Here is a 23,452-nt window from a genome sequence, read left to right on the forward strand (position 1 = left end):
GTGCATTCAGCCATTCCATGATATCATGTGGAGTGAATCGAATTGGCCGAAAGCTGGCATGTGTGATGCTGAGGACCACAGGAGGATGAGGAGATGCATCATCCACTCGGCACTTCTGGCTGACGCTGGTTGCAAATGCTTCAGCCTTATCTTTTTCACATATGCTGGGCTCCTCCATCATTGAGGATGGGGATATATGCACCGTTCATTGAACCTGGGTCAATCTCCCTGTTTGATGGTGATAGCAGAGTGGAGAATGAGCCGAGCCATGAGGTTACAGGTTGTGGTTGAGTACAATTCTGCTGATGGCCCACAGCACTTTATGGATCCCCGATTTTGAGTTTCTAGATCTGTTCAAAACCTTTCTCACTTTGCATGGAGGTAGTGCCACACAACACGACGGAAGGTATCACCAATTTGAAGATTGAACTTCATTTTCGCAAAGACTGTGCAGTGGTCACTCCTACCAATACTGCCATGGACAAATGCATCTGTGGCCGATTGGTGAGGTCAAGGGTAAGTAGGTTATTGAGCGGTGGGCCAGATGTGCCTTTGGGCAGAGAACTGAAGGAGAAGAAGAAAATAATTTAGCTCAATCAGTGAACCTTATGGTCTCATTCTTTAAACAAATATCTGGATTTTCAGGTTCTTAAAAAGAAACATTGAAAATGTTACTGGTCTCCACCTTGATCATTACACTTGCATTACACCTTGTCCTATTCTTGTACAATAACAGGATGTCCTGCTATCCCTCTGTTTTGGATGTAATGTAGGTCACATTTAAAGACATGGCCAAGATGTCAGTTATCCTTCTGTGGTTCTTTCATACATTGGGTGCAAAATCAATTGTGTACCACTTTCACCACAACAACAACTTCCATTTCAGTCATTAATGTCATTAGAGAGAAAAGGAATCATGAGAATGGTTCCAGGAATGTGGGACATCATTTACTTCAGACTGGAGAAGCTGGCTTTTTCCTTGGAGAGGAGAAGAAGCCACAGAATCCCTACAGTGCAGAAGGAGGCAATTTGGCCCATCCAGTCTGCACCGACCTTCCGAAAGAGCCCCCTACCTAGGCCCACTCCCCCGCCCTATCCCAATAACCACTAACCCCACCTAAGTGCACATCTTTGGACACTAAGCGGCAATTTAGCATGGCCAATCCACCTAAACTGTATCTCTTTAGACTGTGGAAGGAAAACGGAGCACCCAGAGGAGACCCATACAGACGCGTGTGAGCTCCACAAAGGCAGTCACCCAAGGTTGGAATTGAACCCGGGTAACTGGCGCTGTGATGCAACAGTGTTAACCACTGTGCCATGTGCTAGAGGAGATTTGATGGAGACGCTCAAAATCATGCTGGGTTTGGACACAGTAGGTAGGGACAAACTGTTCTCATTTGGTGAAAGTATCGAGAACCAGAGGACACAGTTTTAAGGTCAGTAGTAAAAGAAGCAATGATGACATGAGGAATAACCTTTTCACAAGGTGAGTGTTTAGGATCTGGAGCGTGCTGCCTGAAAAGTGTTGTGAAAGCAGATTCAATCGAAGGAATTGGATTATTTTCTAAAGAGGAAGAACATACAGGCTACAGGGAGAAGGCAAGGGAGGGACACGAGGTAAATTGCACCTTGAGAGAGCCTGCACAGACATGACAGGCCTCCTCCTGTACTATAACTATTTTCTGATTCTGTAATAGAATTGTTTAAATCCAAGGACACAACTTCTAAAGTGAGCTTTGGAAGATTAATAATATTAATAATAATAACTTTTTATTGTCACAAGTATGAAGTTACTGTGAAAGCCCCTCGTCGCCACATTCCGGCGCCTGTTCGGGTAAGCTGGTACGGGAATTGAACCCACGCTGCTGGCAATGTTCTGCATCACAAACAAGCCGCCTAGCCCACTGAACTAAACCAGCCCTAGATTATGGCTATCTGTGATTTCCTGAACTATTTCTTTCGATATCCTTAGGGTGAAAATTTCTCCAAGTTAAGTCCCATTATTTTCTCCATTTAATTTTTTAAACTTTTGTATTGAACCCATTAAGTTTCTTCCATTGTCTTACTGGTGGGCTTTCTTGTGCCACTGTTATTTAAAGCACTTCACCGTTTCAAAACAGTGCATGATTGACATCATACATCTCTAAAAGTAATTTTCTGTTTACAATAACATTTGAGAAAATAAAACTGTTGCTTTACACTTCTGAATGCTATCTGTTGTGCTCTTCCATTTCAGGAGCCTCTTTAAGGAAGAGTACATTGACCAGAGCAGAATTGGTGTGTTTGGAGAGGTAATGTTTTATTTCATCCGAAGCTTTTAAATAATATTTGTGTTTTTCTTTTAATTTTGATGTGGATCCAGGAGGAGAAAGGATTTTCTTCTTGCTCTACACCACACCTGGCCGTGTCCTCCACTCCCCACCCAACCCTCGCCATCCCACCCACCCTCCCTGAGGTTGCTGCGAGTCAGGCAGCCAGCCCAAAATTTGCTGCTGTATGCTATGACCTTAAGAAATAGAACAGAAGTAGGCTGTTCGGCCACTCCGGCCTATTCCGCCATTTAATAAATATCATGGCTGATCCGGCATTCCTCGTGCCCATTTTCCTGTCCTTTCCCCGTAACCCTTGATTCCCTTACTGATCAAGAATCTGTCTATCTCAGCCTTAAATATTCACAAGAACTCTGGACCCACAGCTCTCTGTGGAAAGGAGTTCCACAGACTCATAACCCTCAGGGAAGACATTCCTCCTTATCTCAGTCTAACATTGACACCCCTTTATTCGGAGAATATGCCCTCTGGTCCTAGACTCTCCAACGAGGGGAAACATCTTCTCAGCATTTACACTGTCAAGCTCCTGAAGAATCCTTTATGTTTCAATGAGATTACCTCACATTCTTCTAAATTCCAATGAGTAGAGTCACAACCTGTTATCTTTGCTCATTAGATAATTCCTCCATACCGGGGATCACCCTCAGGAACTTTCTCTGAATCGTCTCCATTAGGCTGGATTCTCCGGTGCCCCAGATGTGTGTTTCTCGACAGTGCGCCATTCGCTGGCAGCGGGATTCTCTATTCCAGCAGCTTGTCAATAGGATTGCCTATTGAAGCCACCCCATGTCGCTGGGAACCTATAGGCAGGAGTAAGCTGCTGGCAGGAACAGAGAATCCTAATCTTTCCTTAAATAAGGGGTCCAAAACTGCTCCTAGTACTCCAGATGTGGTCTCACCAGTATCTTGTACAATTGCAGCAAGACTTCCCGACTTATAGTCCAACCCTCTTGAAATAAGGGCCAACATTCCAATAACCTTCCTGATTACCTATTGCAACTGTGCGCTAGCTTTCTGTGTTTCGTGCATAACTACACCCAAGTCCCTTTGTGTTGCAGCTTTCTGCAGCCTTTCTCCATTTAAACAATCTTTTGTTCTCCCTTCCAAAATGAACATTCTCACAATTCTCTCACATTCCATTTGCCAACATTTTACCTCCTTACTTAACCTGTCAATAGCTCTTTGCAACCTGTCTGTATCCCTCTCGCCTCTTGCCTTATGGAGACTACCTGTGGAGGCGACGCAACAGATACCTTCCTACTTTGGGCCGGATTCAAGCCTTCCAGTTCAGGCACATCGGTGTAACAGGTATATTGTCGGGGCCATTAAGACTTGAGTTTGGCCCAGGTGAGGCCTGCACTGCTGAGTCACCAGTGTTTCCTGGGCATGGTGAGGTCCCTTGATTCACATCCTTTGAGAAGTTCCCAATGCCAATAGGAATGGATTTGGGAAACCGTATCACTTGATGAACCTGTGTACTGCTGCTGAGAGGAAGTGGTGATGGTGGAGCGGAGGTGGGGCAGTGTTCCTGCAGAAAGAACACTTAATATTGCCCATTCATAAAACTTACCCCAAGATTCCAGACTAGCCCTATTTGTATTCCTCCAGCTGGAACACATGCGTACTTTTGATGGGCCAGTCATTGAGGTTCCACATTCAGGCTCCCACATACTGTCCCCCATGCTGCCCCCCCCCCCCACCTTTACTATTAATTGCCTTGGACGAGAGGCTCTAACCCTTACAGTAACCCCAATATTAGCAAGAGTGTGCCAGAAGAACAGTGAACATTCAGCCCCAGTGTATTCTTATGTACAAACAATGGAAACTTTACCTCATTGCATGAGAATAAAAAGGTCACAAGTAGTGCAGTGGCACAGTTTGCATGATAACCATAATTTGGAAGGGTGTTCAATCCCTCCACCACCATCACACGATGGCCACAGGGCATACCATCTACAAGATGCGCTGCAGAAACTTGCTGAGATTTCTTCAACAGCACCTTTCAAACCCAAGACCTCTACCGCCTAGAAGAGCAAGGACAGCGGACACATAGAAAAACTCGACCATCTTCAAGTTTCCCTTCAAGTTGTAAACTATCCAGACTTAGAACTGGATTGCCATTCATTCACTGGGTCAAAATCCTGGAACTCTGTGTCTAATAGTGATGTAAGTGTACCCACAACTCATCTCCCATCAAGCCAGCCTGTATGGCTAAAAGCACAGTGCTCAGGAATAACAGTAGAGACTCGTCATCATTAAAAACCATTGCCTCATCACAGATCCCACAGCCCGGCCACCCGGCTTCAACCCGTCACGCCAACATTGGGCGCTCCCCATCCGTTTCCATACTGGCCAAGGCCTTTGTGCAGCAAATCGACACAAGTGGGACTTTTCAGCGAGCTCAGACAGCAGCTGCGGTGCTCCCCCAGTCAATGACTCGCATCTTTGATGATCACCCGCTGACAAAATTCAGCGGCAGGCTCAATGAGCTCCATGTAGCCACTGCGGAAGCTATTGCTTGGTGACGACTGTAGACACTTAAATAAAAACAAGGGATCCGCCGCAGTTCATCCAGGCGGCTCACCCCAACCTTTGTCAAGATGATTAAATTTGAGCAATAAATGCTGACCTTGCTCACACCCCATGATTTCATGTTCAAAAATGTTGTACCAGTCGCGCCGTACAACATGGCGCCGGCCATGCGCAGGCCTAACCTGCCAACCGCGACCCCACAGCCCACCCCCTGGCCACCCCCCACCAATCACCCCAGCCCCAGCAGAAGCCCTCCCCGGCCAGCGGCACGGATCTCAGCCGAGTGTGGCGGCGCTAGACACTGTCCGCAGTCGGCATGCCAGATTCCGCACACTCGGGACCACACATGGCCTGCGCCGTCGGGAACTCGGCCCATCGGGAGCGGTGCATCGTGGGTGGGCCAGCCGATGGTGCGGCAGCCACGTTGAGACAGCGCGCGGTGCGTGTCACGATGATGCTGATTTGGAGGGGGCGGAGCATCGCAGACCAGCGTCAAACCGCCGCCGGCCCTGATTCCGGCGTCGGCATCCATTCTCTGCCCATTTGCCGATCCCGATTTTGGTGTTGGGTTACGGAGAATCCAACCCAAGGTCTTTATATCATCCCATTAAAATGTCGTTATAATTACAATAATATATTCATGAGCAGCATTAAATGAACTTTACAAGAATTATGCTTTGCCTTATTGACGCCCAGTCTTATTTCACTGTCATGTGAAATATTAAATACTCCTGTTTACTTTCTAGGCTTATGGTGGTTATCTGAGTCTGATGTTGCTCACCACAGAAAATGGATTTGACAAAAAAAATGCCTTATTCAAGTGCGGAATTGCACTTTCTCCAATCACAGACTTTAAACTGTACGGTAAGCATCGGCTTGTAAAATTTCCCATCTCTGCTCACCTGAAACTCGCACCCTGCTGATTCGATGATGCCAATCCTCTCTTGGCCAACCTCCTAATCTCTGTTGATACAAATCATCCAAAACTTTGCTGTCCTAATATTATTCCACACTAATTCTTTCCCACCTGTCTTCACTGATCCATGTTGGCTTCCAGTGCCCCAACCTCACATTTAAAATTGTCAACTTAATGTTTAAATCCCTTCTTGGTCTCAGCCTTCCTGCCCTCCTCCAGTCCACCAACCCTCTTGATCCCTGTTCCTCGGACTGACCTTTGACATCAACCCTCTATGCCACCTCACCGTCGGCAGCTGTGATTTCACCCTTCTGGACCCGATGTTTAATTTAAATTCCTTCCCTAAATCTCCTTGACCACCCACTTCCCCCTCCCTCATTAAGACAATCCTTGGCCAAGCTTCTAATCATCCTTTGGGTCAGTGAACTGTTTTTCCTCACGCCCCTGTGAAGTGCTTTGGCATGTTTATCTTGACTTTCATATTTACCTGATCTGATTGAATGTATATTCTAAACCTTGCCATAGGCAAGGAGATTAACTGGTGGTCAATAATTGGAGTTATAATAATAATAACCTTTATTGTCACAAGTAGATTTACATTAACAGAGATATTAAGTTATTGTGAAAATACCCTAGTCGCCACATTCCGGCGCCTGTTCAGGTACACAGAGGGAGAATTCAGAATATCCAATTCATCTAACTGCACGTCTTTCGGCACTTGTGGGAGGAAACCCACGTAGGCACAGGGAGAATGTGCAGACTCCACAAAGAAAGTGACCCAAGCCAGGAATCAAACCTGTTACCCGTCGATGAATCCCCCTCTATCAATATCCAGGGGGTTACCATTGGTCATAAACTGAACTGGATTAGCGTTATAAATACTGTGGCTACAAGAGCAGGTCAGAGATGGGCATTCTGCAGAATGTCAGGCAGAATGTGAGGAACAACACTGAAGAACCTCGACACCATCCATGACAAAGCAGCCCATAAGACCATAAGACATAGGAGCAGAATTAGGCCACTTGGCCCAACGAGTCTGCTCCGCCATTCAATCATGGCTGATAGTTTCTCATCCCCATTCTCCTGCCTTCTCCACATAACCCTTGATCCCCTTATTAATCAAGAACCTATCTATCTCTGTCTTAAAGACACTCAGTGAGCCTCCCTAATCTTCTGCGTCAAAAGGTTCCACAGATTCACCACCCTCTGGCTGAAGAAATTCTTTGTCATCTCTGTTTTAAAGGATTGTCCCTTTAGTCTGAGATTGTGTCCTTAGGACCTATATCCCCCACCATAAACTCTCTCCGCCACTGAAGCAGAGTGGCGGCATTGTGCACCATCTACAAGATGCACCGCAACTATTCAGCAAGGGTCCTTCGCCAACAACTTCCAAACCCGCAACCTCTACCACTTCGCAGGAGAAAGGCAGATGCATGGGAACACCGCTGCCTGCAAGCTCCCCTCCAAGTCACTCACCATCCTAACTTGGAAATATATCACTGTTCCTTTACTGTCATTGGGTCAAAATCCTGGAACTCCCTCCCAGTACTATGGGTGTACCTCCACCACAGGGACTGCAGCGGTTCAGGAAGGTGGCTCATGACCAAGCTTTGAGAAAGAGTCTTCCAGACTTGAAACGTCAGCCCCCTTCTCTCTCTAGAGATGCTATTAGACCTCTGAGATTGTCCAGCATTTTCTGTTTTTGTAGCAAAGATTGCCTACTTGACCCCTGGATCTCACTGCATTTCCTTAAATTCTGGGTCAGTAAAAATACACTCTGGCGCCTTGGGGAGGTCACGTTCACTTACTGGTGTGGCCTTTGAGAAGAGACTGGGGAAAATTGGACTATTCAACCTGAAAATTATGTAACTGTGGAAGATGGGTACTGCACCAGAATTATATTGAGGCAGGGGATTCGCGAGCTCTGTTGGCTGGATGGCTGGTTCGTGATGCGGAGTGACACCAACAACACGGGTTCACTTCCCGTACCTGCTGGGGTTATTCATGAAGGCCCCGCCTTCTCAACCTCGCCCTTGCCTGAGATGTGATGACCCTCAAGTCAAATCACCACCAGTCAGCTCTCTATCAAAAAGGGGTGAGCATGGGCAGCACGGTGGCACAGTGGGTTAGCTCTGCTGCCTCACGGCACCGAGGTCCCAGGTTTGATCCCGGCTCTGGGTCACTGTCCGTGTGGAGTTTGCACATTCTCCCCGTGTTTGCGTGGGTTTCACCCCCACAACTCAAAGATGTGCAGGGTAGGTGGATTGGCCACGCTAAATTGCCCCTTAATTGGAAAAAATGAATTGGGTACTCTAAAATTTTTTTAAAAAAAGGGGTGAGCAGCTTATGGTCCTCGGGGACTATGGTGACATCCCATTACAGCCGTAGAACAGAGAGCGCAGCACCCAATTAGTGAAAGGTAAATTTAGAATTAATATCAGGATATGGTTTAAACAAAGTGAACAACAGGTAGAATAAACGTCCACAGAACGTAATGAGAGAAGGGAGCCTGAAATCACTTGGGAAATGACGCTGAAATGGGCAGATTGTAAGAGCTCTCTGGATGATGAACATAAACTCGCCAAAGGGCCTTTCTCCTCTATAATTACCGATGATCTTGCGAGTGAAAACCCTACCTGACCACTTCTTGTTTCCAATTTCCTGATGTTGAATCAATCTGCTTTTCTGAACCCTTCACCATGCTGAACTACTTTCCGAGATACACCTCCATCTTTTCCATTCATAACCTCAAACTTTTGTGGGATCTCCTCAAAAAACAAATCTCCCCATGTTCCAAGAAAATAAGCCGAAGTGTATTTGTAAAAAGTATTGTGTGATTAGCCGGGAAACTGAATTATCCATCCCTGCGGAGCTCCAGGGAATAGTGCACGGCAAGGGTCAGCTGTTTGATGCACACTCGCCACAACACCAAAATGAACCCAAATATTGCATCGTCGGGAGCAGCGTGAACCCAGGCTGAGTCCTCCCTTCCGATCTCAGAGTGCTGAGACTAATGGGCAGCACGAGGTTTAGAGGAGATGTATGAGGCAAGTTCTTTACACAGAGGGTAGTGGGTGCCTGAAACTCGCTGCCGGAGAAGGTGGTGGAAGCAGGGACGATAGTGACGTTTAAGGGGCATCTTGACAAATACATGAATAGGATGGGAATAGAGGGATACGGACCCCGGAAGTGCAGAAGATTTTAGTTTAGATGAGCAGCATGGTCGGCACAGGCTTGGAGGGCCAAAGGGCCTGTTCCTGTGCTGTACTTTTCTTTGTTCTTTTTTCACAGTAGCACAGTGGTTAGCACATTTGCTTCAGAGCTCCAGGGTCCCAGGTTCGATTCCCGGCTTGGGTCACTGTCCGTGCGGAGTCTGCACGTTCTCCCCGTGTGTGCGTGGGTTTCCTCTGGGTGCTCCGGTTTCGTCCCACAGTCCAAAGATGTGCAGGTTAGGTGGATTGGCCATGTCAAATTGCCCTTAGCGTTCAAAAAAGGTTTGGTGGGGTTACTGGGTTATGGGGATAGGGTCGAGGAGGTGTTGGCTTGGGTAGGGTGGTCTTTCCAAGGGCCAGTGCAGACTCGATGGGCCGGATGGCCTCCTTCTGCACTGAATATACTATAATTTAATTGGTGCAGTCTTACCACTAACCCTGCTGAGGTCAGCTCCATTCAAGTTGCTGGTACCAGTAAACCATCAAGGAAGCTGGGATCCTGCTCTTATCCCCACCTTGTCCTCGATCGTATGAACACGAATCAGCTGAGACCTTATTGCTCATGATAATGGCTCCCAAATGCGTAACACATTTGTATGGCTTCCTGCTGTTTTGACGGAAGCTAAACCTGTTGAAAATACGAACGTATGCAAAATGATGGTTAGGAAAAGACTTGCTGGTCTATCCAGCTCGCCCACATTGTAAAGATATCTTTGTGATTTACACTGGAAATGTCCCCTTTTTGATGCTTGCAAACAAATGTGGGATATTAATGGGATATTAATGTAGCTGCCTTTTAGCTGTGTGGCATCTCTTTGCACTTCTGACCTGCCATCTCTTTTTTCACAGCATCTGCATTCTCTGAACGGTATTTTGGTACACCCAACAAAGCCGAGCGAGGTTACGGGGTAAGTGCAAAGAAACCAACACTCAGCTCTTGGACTCTCCAAATCAGTCGCCTTAAGCAGTGTGGGGGAGGGTTTTCACTATTTAAGTATGAATGGACAGAATCGAGATAGGCCCTTTTACAGGGGATGACCCAGTTACTCAGTCAATCTAGTGTACCTAGGTGGAACAGGGAGCTAACAGTCAGTCTCCGAAATGCATTTAAAGGTGAAAGAATGGCAGGCGGCACAGTGACACAGTGGTTAGCACGGCTGCATACGGCGCTGAGGACCCAGATTTGATCCCAGCCCTGGGTCACAGTCTGTGTGGTGTTTGCACATTCTCCCTCTATCTGCGTGGGTTTCACCCCCACAACCCAAAGATATGCAGATTAGGGGGATTGGCCACACTAAGTTGTCCCTCAATTGGAAAATAAATAATTCGGTACTCTAAATTTAAAAAAAAGAAAAAAAATGTGGAAGAATGCCGAATTCTCTCTCAGTAAGATTAACATCCTGGCCTCCAACTTTAACTTTACTTCCTTTTCTTCTTCCACAAAGAGGTATTAAATGTGTGATGAAATATAAAGAACATTTCATTTGTTAAAACCTTCATACTTCAGTCGTGTGCCTTTTAATTAGGAACTGGACTATAGACTTAATCTACTTTGCTTGAACATTTAGCTCAGTGACACACTGTATTACAACTGTATTCCTCAGGGGTCAGAGGCTAATTGAATGCGAGAGAAGCAAACACGGTATCTGCCAGCAATCATGAAGATCACATTAAGCATATTACTTTGTTGAATTATACGAAGCAGAGACACAGAATAATTTTTCTGACATCTCTGACTTATTGCTTGCTGCTCTGAAAGGCCCCTTTTTCTGACTGTTACAACTTTATTCAAGTGGCGATGCTTTCGACTGAGACGTTTAAACCAAAGTCCTATCTGTCTGCTCAAGTGCATGTGAAAGCGGGGGAATTATTGGCCGAAATCCTCAGCTAACATCACTGAAAGTTACCTGGTCATTATTCGTGTTGCTGACTCGCTGTGCGCAAGTTGGCTGCTGAATTTCCTGTATTGCAACAGTGACTACACTTCAAAACGTCCTTCATTGGCTATCAAGTGTTTGAGATGTCTGGTGGTCATGAAAAGCACTATTTAAATACGTGCATTCCTTTTATACATCACCATGAGTCCTCGCTCCTGACATTTTGCTTTAAAGGAGCACCTGTTGAGTTGTTCCATTTGCTTTCAACCTGTTCCTGTAAAGTTTCTTTGCCTGTTGCGTTATCTGCAGTGCTAATCTGTTTTCAGTGCAGGCTAATCCCTGCTTTAAAATAGTAGACAATAAAAGCACACTTGGCTAGATAGATGGTTCGTGATGCAGAGCAAGGCCATGAAACTATTGTCGGTTGTCGTAATAAAACCATCTGGTTCACTAATGTCCTTTAGGGAAGGAAATCTGTCATCCTTATGTGTGACTACATGTGACTCCAGATCCACAGCAATATGGGTGACTCTTAAATGCCCTCTGAAGATAAGATAAAAAGAATGATATGAGTCCTTGTGTCATGTGAGAGTACCTTTAAGAAATGGGTGTTGATAAATGGGTGTGTCTATAAATATCTGTAGTGAGAGTACCTTTAAAAAATGGATGTTTATGACTGCAGTGATGTCAGAGAGCAGGGCTGTCTGCCAGCTTTTTACTTTTGTTTTAGGTTGTTTGCTGCAGGGTGTGTTTGAGTTTTGTTTTCAATGTTGGAGCTGAAGCCAGACAGACCAGGTGCACTGTTGATCTCTCTGCCATGAAAAGATTATCTCTTGATCATTTGGTGAATTCAGAATTATAAATGTTCTCAGTAGTGAATGTAAACCTAATGTGCTTCTGTTAAAAGGTGTTTCTTCTGTCTTCTGGATGTTGTTTGGAAGTTATTAAGAATTACTTAGTGTTGTATTCTTTGGGGATTATATTTGAATTGATGGTTGCTAAGATGTTCACTGTATGTTTTTAAAAGGTTAACTTGAATTCATAGAATAAACATTGTTTTGCTTTTCAACTCTGGCGACATACTGCTCCCCAGACCTGGAAGACCTGACCGTGAAGTGCCGCCCATATCATCTTCCACGTGAGTTCACTTCAGCCATTATCACAGCAGTCTACATCCCACCCCAGGCAGAAGTGAGGAAGGTGCTGGGCGAACTATACAGTTATAAACAACTACAAAACAGAGCACCCGGAGGCCTTGTTCATCGTGGCCGGAGACTTCAACAAGGCCAACCTTAAGAGTGTACTGCCAAAATTCCACCAGCACATCTCCTGTCCCACCAGGGGCGACAACACTCTTGACCACTGCTACTCGACCAAGGGCGCCTACAGTAACATCCCCCGACCGCACTTTGGGAAATCAGACAATAAGACGGTGCTCCTTCTCCCGGCATACAAGCAGAAACTCAATCGGGAGAATCCAGCTAAGAAGGTTGTGCAGTGCTGGTCCGAGGAGACAGAAGAGCTCTTACGTGACTGCTTAGAGACAGTGGACTGGTCCATATTTAAGAACTCAGCGACCAACTTAAATGAGTATGCCACCACCGTCACAGACTTCATCAGCAAATGTGTGGATGACTGCGTGCCAAAGAAAGCAGTACGTACGTTCCCCAACCGGAAACCATGGCTCAATCACAAGATGAACTCCCTACTGAAGGACAGATCTGAGGCGTTCAAGACAGACGACCCTGACCTATACATGAAATCCAGGTACGACCCCCGCAAAGCCATCCGAGATGCCAAGAGAGAATATCAAACCAAGCTAGAGTCACAGACAGACTCTCGGCGACTGTGGCAAGGACTAAACAACATAACGGGCTACAAAGCGAAGCCGAACAGTATCTCTGGCAGCAGCGCACCCCTCCCCGATGAACTCAATGCATTCTATGCTCGGTTCGAGCAGGTAACCAGCAATCCGCTGTCGAGTGCCCCAGCAGCCCATAATTCATCCATACCCACCATCACAGCTTTCAAAGTCAGATTGGCCTTCCTGAAAGTGAACCCTCGGAAGGCTACTGGCCCGGACGGGATCCCTGGTCGTGCACTCAGAGCCTGCGTGGACCAGCTGGCAGAGGTATTCGCGGACATCTTTAACCTGTCCCTACTCCACTCCGAGGTCCCCATCTGCTTCAAGAAGACCATCATCATACCGGTACCAAAGAAGAACCAGGCAACGTGCCTCAATAACTACCGACCAGTGGCCCTGACTTCAGTCGTAATGAAGTGCTTCGACAGGTTGATCATGAAGCGCATCACCTCCATATTCCCAGAACGCCTTGACCCACTGCAATTCGCATACCGCTGCAACCGGTCCACATCAGACGCCATTTCCCTGACCCTACACTCATCCCTAGAGCATCTCGAAAACAAGGACTCCTACATCAAACTCCTATTTATTGACTATAGCTCCGCCTTCTACACCATAATCCCAGCCAAGCTCATATCAAAGCTCCAAAACCTAGGACTTGGCTCCCCACTCTGCAACTGGGTCCTCGCTTTTCTGACCAACAGACCTCAATCAGTAAGAATGAACAACAACACCTCCTCCACAATAGTCTTCAACACCGGGGCCCCGCAAGGCTGCGTACTTAGCCCCCTACTCTACTCCCTGTACACACACGACTGCGTGGCAAAACTTGGTTCCAACTCCATCTACAAGTTTGCTGATGATACGACCATAGTGGGCCGGATCTCGAATAACGACGTGTCAGAATACAGGCAGGAGAGAGAGAACATAGTGGATTGGTGTAGCGACAACAACCTCTCCCTCAATGCCAGCAAAACTAAAGAGCTGGTCATTGACTTCAGGAAGCAAAGTACTGTACACACCCCTGTCAGCATCAACGTGGCCGAGGTAGAGATGGTTAGCAGTTTCAAATTCCTAGGGGTGCACATCTCCAAAAATCTGTCCTGGTCCACCCGTTCCGATGCTACCACCAAGAAAGCACAACAGCGCCTATACTTCCTCAGGAAACTAAGGAAATTCGGCATGTCCACATTAACCCTGAACAAGTTTTACAGATGCACCATAGAAAGCATCCTATCGGGCTGCATCACAGCCCGGTATGGCAACTGCTCGGCCCAGGACCGCAAGAAACTTCAGAGAGTCGTGAACACCGCCCAGTCCATCACACAAACCTGCCTCCATCCATTGACTCCATCTATACCTCCCGCTGCCTGGGGAAAGCGGGCAGCATAATCAAAGATCCCTCCCACCCGGCTCACTCACTCTTCCAACTTCTTCCATCGGGCAGGAGATACAGAAGTCTGAGAACACGCACGAACAGACTCAAAAACAGCTTCTTCCCCGCTGTCACCAGACTCCTAAATGACCCTCTTATGGACTGACCTCATTAACACTACACCCTGTATGCTTCATCCGATGCCGGTGCTTATGTAGTTACATTGTATATGTTGTGTTGCCCTATTATGTATTTTCTTTTATTCCCTTTTCTTCCCATGTACTTAATGATCTGTTGAGCTGCTCGCAGAAAAATACTTTTCACTGTACCTCGGTACACATGACAATAAACAAATCCAATCCAATCCAATCCATTTCTGCTGTACCACACCTGTAGAGTGGGCCGTGTGCTCCCCATACCACAATCTATTAACAGTTGTCGGTCAGGTGAACTCCATGATACACTTTGGGGTTCTCTAAACTCTGGCCCATAACACTTGCTTTCCATGTTGGATTCCTTGCAGCAGGCTTTCCTCCCAGCACACTGATTGATCAAAGCCACCGGTGTACAGTGGGTGATGGTCTTTGGGTGGAAACATTCATTCAGTACTCACAGCCATAGGATCTCTTCTGGAGAGGCACTTTAGTTTTTATTCAACTGGGCCGTCAGCTCCAGGTTTGCATCCAGGCCTCTCTCTTCCTGTAGAGACACTAGGGTTCCCATCAGCCCCCGCTTCCGGCTTGTGAACTGACTTCACTTTTCTGCAGTCTGAGGAAAACCCTGCCCACACTTGCTAGAGTGAGAGACGAGCCCTACAACTGGAGTTTCGGAGAACATTTATCATGCCAGAGAGAGAAAATCAGAGAAGGTTCTTTCAACCCCTGAACTCAAAGCAAAACTCAAAACATCCCCGGGAAGTCCGAACCAACCACCATCAAATACTGGCAAAGCCCTGCATTTTGAGCCGGCTCATTGACTGCCAGCCAAGTCCATCACTCTGAGTCATCACTGATGACAGTCAAATCGTTCCGGAATCTGCTTTTTTCAATTAAAGGCAGCAGGACTCTCTAGAAATTACAGACAGCTTCATGCAGACTGATTTGCCTCAGGGTCACAGGTCAATCTTCAGTTTAAACCAGCACAGGTTTCTATTCGAATTAAAGGCAAAGTCCGCATTGAAGGTTCAGGCCCATTAATTATCCATGGAAAAAAATTGTAATAGCAAAATTAAAAGAAGCAAAAGAATGGGAAAATCATGGAACAAACAGGGTTTTAACAGGAGGGTCCTTACATCCTGAAGAGGTGTAAATGGCTGCACAAATGTAAATGTATTCTTTCTTTACATGCCCGAATCATTGGGAAATAAAAGCAGAAACTGCTGGATAATACTCAACAGCTTCTGTGGAGAGAGAGATTCGCCGCCTGTTTTCAATTAATCATATTGGCTGAAGACTGGTATCTGGGATGCTGAGACCCTCAGCAGGAGGCAAAGATTGATCATTAACTCAGCACTTCTGGCTGAAGATTTTTTTTTTAAATTTGTTCTTGGGATGTGGGCGTCGTTGGCTGTGCCAGCATTTGTTGCCAACCCTAATTGCCCTTGAACTGAGTGGCTTGCTAGACCATTTTAGTGGGGAGAAGTTAAGAGTCAAGTGCATTGATTATTGCGATTGCTTCAGCCTTGTCTTTTGTACTGACAGGGGCTGGTTTAGCACACTGGGCTAAATAGCTGGCTTTGAAAGCAGCCCAAGGCAGGCCAGCAGCACGGTTCAATTCCTGTACCAGCCTCCCCGAACAGGCGTGGGAATGTGGCGACTAGGGGCTTTTCACAGTAACTTCATTGAAGCCTACTTGTGACAATAAGCGATTTTCATTTCATGTGCTGGGCTCCTCCAACATTGTGGATGGATATATTTATGTAGGTTATTAAGTGTCCACCACCATTCATGACTGGATGTGGCAAGACTGCAGAACTTAGATCTGGCCCATTGCTTGTGGGATCATTTAGCTGTCTATTGTGTGCTGCTTCCGTTGTTTGAGATGCAAGTAGTCCTGTGTTGTAGCTTCACTGGGTTGACACCACATTTTTAGGTATACCTGGTGCTGCTCCTGACATGAGATCCTGCGCTCTTCATTGAACCAGGATTGATCCCCTAGCTTGGCGGTTATGGTAGAGTGGGGATTTTCTGGACCATGAGGTTCCAGAGGGTGGTTGAGTACAAGTATTCTGCTGCAGATGGCACATAGGACCTCATGGATGCTCAGCTTTGAGTTGCTAGATCTGTTCAAGATCTACCCCATTTAGCACAGTGGTAATGCCACACAATATGATGGAGGGTATCCTCAATCTAAAGATGGGACTTCCTCTGCAGAAGAACTGTATGGTGATCACACTTACCAACACTGTCATCAACAGATACATGTGGAGGAGGTAGATTGGTGAAGATGCAGTCAAGTAAATTTTCACTCTTGTTGATTGCCTCACCAATGAAGTCTCCTCCAGCCACACAACCCTATGTCCTTTTGGACTCTGACTGCCCCATCAGTAGTGGTGCTACGGAGACACTCTTGATGATGGACATTGAAGTCCCCCACCCAGAGTACATTCTGTGCGCTTGCCACCTTCAGTGCTTCCTCCAAGTGGTGTTCAACATGAGGTTCAACTGAATCATTAGGTTTTTTTTCATTCGTCTATGCAATGTGGGCGGCGCTAGCTGGGCCAGCATTTACTGCCTATCCCTGACGGCATTTAAGAGTCACCCACATTGTTGGGTGTCTGGAGTCACATGTAGGCCAGACCAGGTAAGGATGGCAGATTTCCTTCCCGAAAGGACATTAGTGAACCAGGTGGGTTTTTACAACAATCAACAATGGTTTCATGGTCTTCTTTTAATTCCAGATTTTTGTTGAATTCAAATTTCACCAACTGCCTTGATGGGATTCGAACCCTGGTCCCCGAGCATTATCCTGGGTCTCTGGATTACTAGTCCAGTGACAATACCACTACGCCACTGCCTCCCCAGCTGAGGGAGGATGATAGGTGCCAACCAGCAGGGGGATTCTGTGCCCAAGTTTGACCTGATGCCATGAGACTTCATGGGGTCCAGATTCAATGTTGAGAACTCCCAGGGCAACTGTGTGCCACCGTGCCACCACCTCTGCTGGGTCTGTCCCACCACTTTGGTGTTTCTGGTGAATGGTGTTGGTGGTTGACTAGACCATGGGACAGCTCTCCCACCTTTGGGGAAATCTTCCCAGATGTTAGTAAGGAGGACTTTGACGGGTGTGCCATTGTCACTTCCGGTTCGATGCTGGGTGGTCAGTCCGGTTTCAATTCTTTTAGACTTTGTAACGATTTGCTACAACTGTGTGGCTTGCCGTTTTCAATGGCATTTTTGGATCAACCACATTGCTGTGGGTCTGGAGTGACATAGAGGCCAGACCAGGTAAAGGACATTAGTGAACCAGCTGGGTTTTTACAACAATCGACAACAGTCATCATTAGACTAGCTTTTCGTTCCAGATTTATTAAATGAATCAGCTAGTGGGATTTGAAACCCACTTCCCCGGAGCATTCACTTGGGCCTCCGGATCATTTGTCCAGTAACATTACCACAATGTCACGCTTCTGTTAATTTCTATTGTTTTGACGAGAATTTAAAAAGGGAATGGTTTAAAACAGCTTTAACATCACGATCAGTAATCATCGGCATGCTGGCTAAACAGAACCTAGCAAAGCTTTTTTGTCCTTATTTGGTAGGTATCTGAATTTTCATATCGAGTGCTACAACTCCGAGACGAGGAATTGTTGCTAATCCATGGAACTGCAGACGGTAAGTCCGTGCGCAAGTGAATTCCGTGACATCCCAGTGATGACCTTTGACCTGAAATTGTGCGGGGGGGGATTTTTGAGGAATGGTTGAGGGCTTGAAGTGGAACTTCTGCTCACTGTATATGTATGACTATCGATCTATGTGTATGACTATCGATCTATGCTGAGCTATCACTGTGGAACCAGCCAATAGGTTGAAACCTGGATGTTCTGACGTTGTTCTCTAATGGCTACCGGTTGGTTTTCAAGCTCAAATGCAAATAGCCAGTTTGTACAAAATTCTTCTGCAGTGAGCTCAATCAGCTTCAAGTGTGGGTTTCCACAGAGCCACGAAGAGCATTTCAAACAGAAGGGAGAAATGAAAAGCAAGGGTCAGAACCGGGGGATAAGAGAGGTTTCTCTTGTCACTCATAAAGATGAGGATTCTTCATGTGCAACAGCCCAAATCCCAAATTCACTTGCTGCCACTGAAGGGCCCAACAAATTACAAGAACAACATGTTGTGCAAACACACTGGGCGGGATTCTCCATTGCTCCAGCCGTGTATTTTTCAGCGACGCACCATTGGCTGGCGGCGGGATTCTGTTTTCCGGCCCCTTGTCCATGGGATTTCCCATTGCAGCCACTGCCTGCTGCCGGGAAACCTGCTGGCTGGTGTGTGCTGCCAGCGGAAAAGTGATTCGCTGCAGCTGGAGAATTCCGGCCATATGTCATTAAAAACTCACATCACCTGGGCTTCTGACCAATTGCAGTGTAATTGTAGTCTGGTGCTATGGCCCAGGTTAAAGCGTTCCCAGGACTACCTCCATTTTTGAATTTTTCCATGTTCAGATAGAGGTCCAGATCCTTCTGGAATGTTAGATGAGTAACTGCACAATCGTACCCTCCCACCAGGACACCAGAAAGTGTGAGGGTGTAGAATTGGGGGAGGCCATCAAAATATATAGTTTTGTATGGGCGGCACGATAGCACAGCAGTTAGTACTGTTGCTTCAGGATCCCAGGTTCAACTCCCGGCTTGGGTCACTGTTGGTGCAGAGTCTGCACGTTCTCCCCGTGTGTGCGTGGGTTTCCTCCAGGTGCTCTGGTTTCCTCCCACAGCCCAAAGATGTGCAGGCTAGGTGGATTGGCCATGCTAAATTTCCCTTGGTGTCTAAAATTGCCCTTAGTGTTGGGTTGGGTGGGGTTACTGGGTCATGGGGATAGGGTGGAGGTGTGGGCTTGGGCAGGGTGCTCTTTCAAAGAGCCGGTGCAGACTCGATGGACCGAATGACCTCCTTCTGCACTGTAAATTCTATGATTCTATGAAAAACAATCATAATCTACTCAACCTTTCTTCACCCTCCATACCAGACATCATCCTGGTGAACCTCCTCTGCATCCTCTCTAAAGCATCCACATCCTTCTGGTAATGTGGCGACCAGAACTGCACGCAGTATTCCAAATGTGGCCTAACCAAAGTCCTATACAACTGTAACATGACCTGCCGGCTCTTGTACTCAATACCCCGTCCGACGAAGGCAAGCATGCTGTATGCCTTCTTGACCACTCTATCGACCTGCGTTGCCACCTTCAGGGTACAATGGACCTGAACTCCCAGATCGCTCTGTACATCAATTTTCCGCAGGACTCTCCCATTGACCGTATAGTCCGCTCTGGAATTAGATCTTCCAAAATGCATCGCCTCGCATTTGCCTGGATTGAACTCCATCTGCCATTTCTCTGCCCAACTCTCCAATCTATCTATATTTTGCTGTATTCTCTGACAGTCCTCCTCGCTATCTGCAACTCCTCCAATCTTAGTATCATCTGCAAACTTGCTAATCAAACCACCTATATCTTCGTCCAGATCATTTATGTAAATCACAAACAACAGTGGTCCCAGCACGGATCCCTGTGGAACACCACTAGTCACCTTTCTCCATTTTGAGACACTCCCTTCCACCACTACTCTCTGTCTCCTGTTGCTCAGCCAGTTCTTTATCCATCTGGCTAGTACAGCCTGAACCCCATACGACTTCACTTTTTCCATCAACCTGCCATGGGAAACTTTATCAAATGCCTTACTGAAGTCCATGTATATGACATCTACAGCCCTTTCATCATCAATTAACGTTGTCACTTCCTCAAAGAATTCTATTAGGTTTGTAAGACATGACCTTCCCTGCACAAAACCATGCTGCCTATCACTGATAAGTCTATGAATAGATCTTATCCCTCAGTATCTTCTCCAACAGTTTGCCTACCACTGACGTCAAGCTCACAGGTCTATAATTCCCTGGATTATCCCTGCTACCCTTCTTAAACAAAGGGACAACATTAGCAATTCTCCAGTCCTCCGGGACCTCACCCGTGCTCAAGGATGCTGCAAAGATATTTGTTAAGGCCCCAGCTATTTTGTCCCTCGCTTCCCTCAGTAACCTGGGATAGATCCCATCCAGACCTGGGGACTTGTCCACTTTAATGCCTTTTAGAATACCCAAAGCATCCCCCTTCCTTATGCCGACTTGACCTAAAGTATTTAAACATCCATCCCTAGCCTCAACATCCGTCATGTCCTTCTCCTTGGTGAATACCGATGCAAAGTACTCATTAAGAATCTCACCCATTTCCTCTGACTCCATGCATAAATTCCCTCTTTTGTCTTTGAGTGGGCCAATCCTTTCTCTCGTTACCCTCTTGCTCCTTATATACGAATAAAAGGCTTTGGGATTTTCCTTAACCCTGTTAGCCAAAGATATTTCATGACCCCTTTTCGCCCTCTTTATTGCGCGTTTGAGATTTGTCCTACTTTCCCGATATTCCTCCAGAGCTTCATCAGTTTTAAGTCACCTAGATCTTATGTATGCTTCCTTTTTCATCTTAGCTAGTCTCATCTTTGTCCATGAGTATTCTAAAACTTACGGAATTGTGATCGCTATTCCCAAAAGTAATCACCGACTGAAACTTCAACCACCTGGCCGGGATTATTCCCCAATACCAGGTCCAGTATGGCCCCTTCCCGAGTTGGACTATTTACATACTGCTCTAAAAAACTCTCCTGGATGCTCCTTACAAATTCTGCTCCATCTATGCCTCCAACACTACATGAGTCCCATTCAATGGTGGGGAAGTTAAAATCTCCCATCACGACCACCTTATTGCTCCTACATTTTTCTATAATCTGTCTACATATTTGTACCTCTACTTCACGCTCGCTTTTGGGAGGCCCGTAGTAAAGTCCCAACAATGTTACTGCACCCTTCCTATTTCTTAGCTCTACCCATAGTGCCTTCGTGCTCGATTCCTCCATTGTGCCCTCCTTAATCACAGCTGTGATATCATCTCTGACCAGTAATGCAACTCCTCCACCCCTTTTACCTCCCTCTCTTTCCCTCCTGAAGCATCTATGCCCTGGGATATTTAGTTGCCAGTCTTGCCCTTCCCTCAACCAAGTCTCAGTAATACCAATAACATCATATTCCCAGGTACTAATCCAAGCCCTAAATTCATCTGCCTTACCAGCTACACTTCTCGCATTGAAACAAATGCACCTCAGACCACCTGTCCCTTTGCGTTCATCATCTCTTCCCTGTCTACTCTTCCCCTTAGTCACATTGAGTTTATTATCTAGTACCTTACTGGCTTTAGTTGCTGCCTCTTTACTGACCTCTAATTTCCTAATCTGGTTCCCATCCCCCTGCCACATTAGTTGGCAAATGGAATCTGATTAGTAGAGGTGTCGCCATGGAGAATTCACCAGTTATAGGTGCGAAAGATGATTAAGGGAATTGATGGGGTATGGAGAGAGAAATAATTTCCTCTGATAGTGGAGTCCATAATTAGGGAACAAAATCTTAAAATTGAAGGTGGACCGTTCATGGGTGGTGTCAGGCATAAAAGGAGGCAGGAATCTGGAATTCTGTCCTCAAAAAACCTGCCACGGCTATAATTCAATTAAAAATTTCGAGACTGAGATCATTGTATTTATTGGGCACGGGTATTAAGGTAGGTGCAACCGAAGTGAATAATGGGAGGTCAGATACAGAACACCCAGGATCTAATTGAATGGAGAAAGGGGTACGAGGGACTGAATGTCCTTCTCCTGTTCGTATATTCCGAAAAGTCAGTCAATGTTTTAGATGTCGAACTTTGTTATCTGTTCTTTTTTCACCCAATCCTGCTGTTTATTTCACTGTTCGTTTCCTTTGTTTCAGCTTGCAGGATTTACAGTCCGTTTTCCTTTTTTAACCTCATGACTGTTTCTTTCTTTTGCAGAAACTGTCCATTTCCAACATACTGCAGACCTTATAACCCACTTAATCAATGCAAAGGCTAACTATTCTTTGCAGGTATTCTATCGTTGTGTAGATTACAGTGTTTCTGCTTTGTATTTTTTTTAAAAGGCGTTGAACTACCATGTTGGGATTTGTACTGCCATTCTCTGGATTACAAATCCAGTAATATAACCGTACTGGAGGTCTTGTGGCGCAGTGGATAGCATCCCTGCCTCTGGGCCAGAAGCTCTAGGTTCGAGTCCCACCTCAGGACTTGATGGCCAAGGAAGGTGGGCTCATAACGCGGTCAAACAGGTTGAGTGCCAACCTGCAGATCCAATGCAAAAGGCAATGGCTGACGGTAAGAGTGAGAGAGACTCCTGGTCCGCCACACTTGCCGTGGAATGGCGCTCCTCAAGCCATAAGTCCCTGGCAGTGGACGAGCAACCTGTTTTGGGAATTACTAGCTATGGAAACAGATGCAAGTCTACCTCAGTGCACCTTTAGGTGTGGGAAGGGAATTGGAAAGAAATGTAATCATTCCAGGCAGCTATGTGGAAAGAAGGCCTGAGGTCTTCTCTTTGGAGCAATGAAGGCAGTGAGGTGTATCAAATCACAAAGGGTTTGGATAGGATTAATAATCAGAAACTGTTCCAAGTGGCTGAAGGGTTGAAATCCAAAGAGCACAAATTTAAATTGATTGGCCAAAGAATCAGAGGCGACATGAGGAAAAACTTTCTTATGGCACGAGTGGTTAGGATTTGGAATGACTGCCTGATGGGTGGCAGACAGAGATTATGCAGTACATCTCAAAAAGAAACTGGATAAACACTTGAAGGAGAAAAAAGTTTGCAGAAATATTGCGACCAAGTGAGGGAGTCAGACTAGCTAGATTGCTCTATGCAGTGGCCAGAACTCTCTGTCCCACTTGCTCTTGAATAACAGTGAGCACTGAAACTCTTACTGTCTGCTTAACATGAAGGGCAGGATTTTCCAGTCCAACCCGTCGTGAGAATCGTACCATGCAGGATGGAAAATTTGACTGACCAGCAAAAGGTTGCGGTGACCCGAGTTCGATTCCGACCTCGGGCAACTGTCTGGGTGGAGTTTGCACGTTTTCCCCGTGTGTGCGTGGGTTTTCTCAAGGTGCTCCGGTTTCCTCCCACAGTCCAAATATGTGCAGGTTAGGTGGATTGGCCACACTAAGTTGCCTCTTAGTGTCCAAAGATTTAGTGGGGTTATAGGGTGGGAGAAAG

At 46.3% G+C, this 23,452-nt stretch overlaps 1 protein-coding gene across 3 annotated transcripts in view; it reads left to right on the plus strand.

The window, feature by feature from the left end:
• dpp6a (dipeptidyl-peptidase 6a) overlaps positions 1-23,452 on the plus strand; it is a 1,922,242-nt gene that overhangs the window by 1,895,185 nt on the left and 3,605 nt on the right. For all 3 annotated transcript variants that reach the window (XM_072508192.1, XM_072508190.1, XM_072508191.1), the window contains exons 21-25: positions 2,240-2,294; positions 5,612-5,729; positions 9,843-9,901; positions 17,870-17,942; positions 22,198-22,271. In XM_072508192.1, coding sequence (XP_072364293.1) covers positions 2,240-2,294; positions 5,612-5,729; positions 9,843-9,901; positions 17,870-17,942; positions 22,198-22,271 — 379 coding nt within the window. The remainder of the gene's footprint in view (positions 1-2,239; positions 2,295-5,611; positions 5,730-9,842; positions 9,902-17,869; positions 17,943-22,197; positions 22,272-23,452) is intronic.

Source organism: Scyliorhinus torazame, chromosome 6 (genome assembly GCF_047496885.1).
Source record: "Scyliorhinus torazame isolate Kashiwa2021f chromosome 6, sScyTor2.1, whole genome shotgun sequence".
Taxonomy (NCBI): Eukaryota; Metazoa; Chordata; class Chondrichthyes; order Carcharhiniformes; family Scyliorhinidae; genus Scyliorhinus; species Scyliorhinus torazame.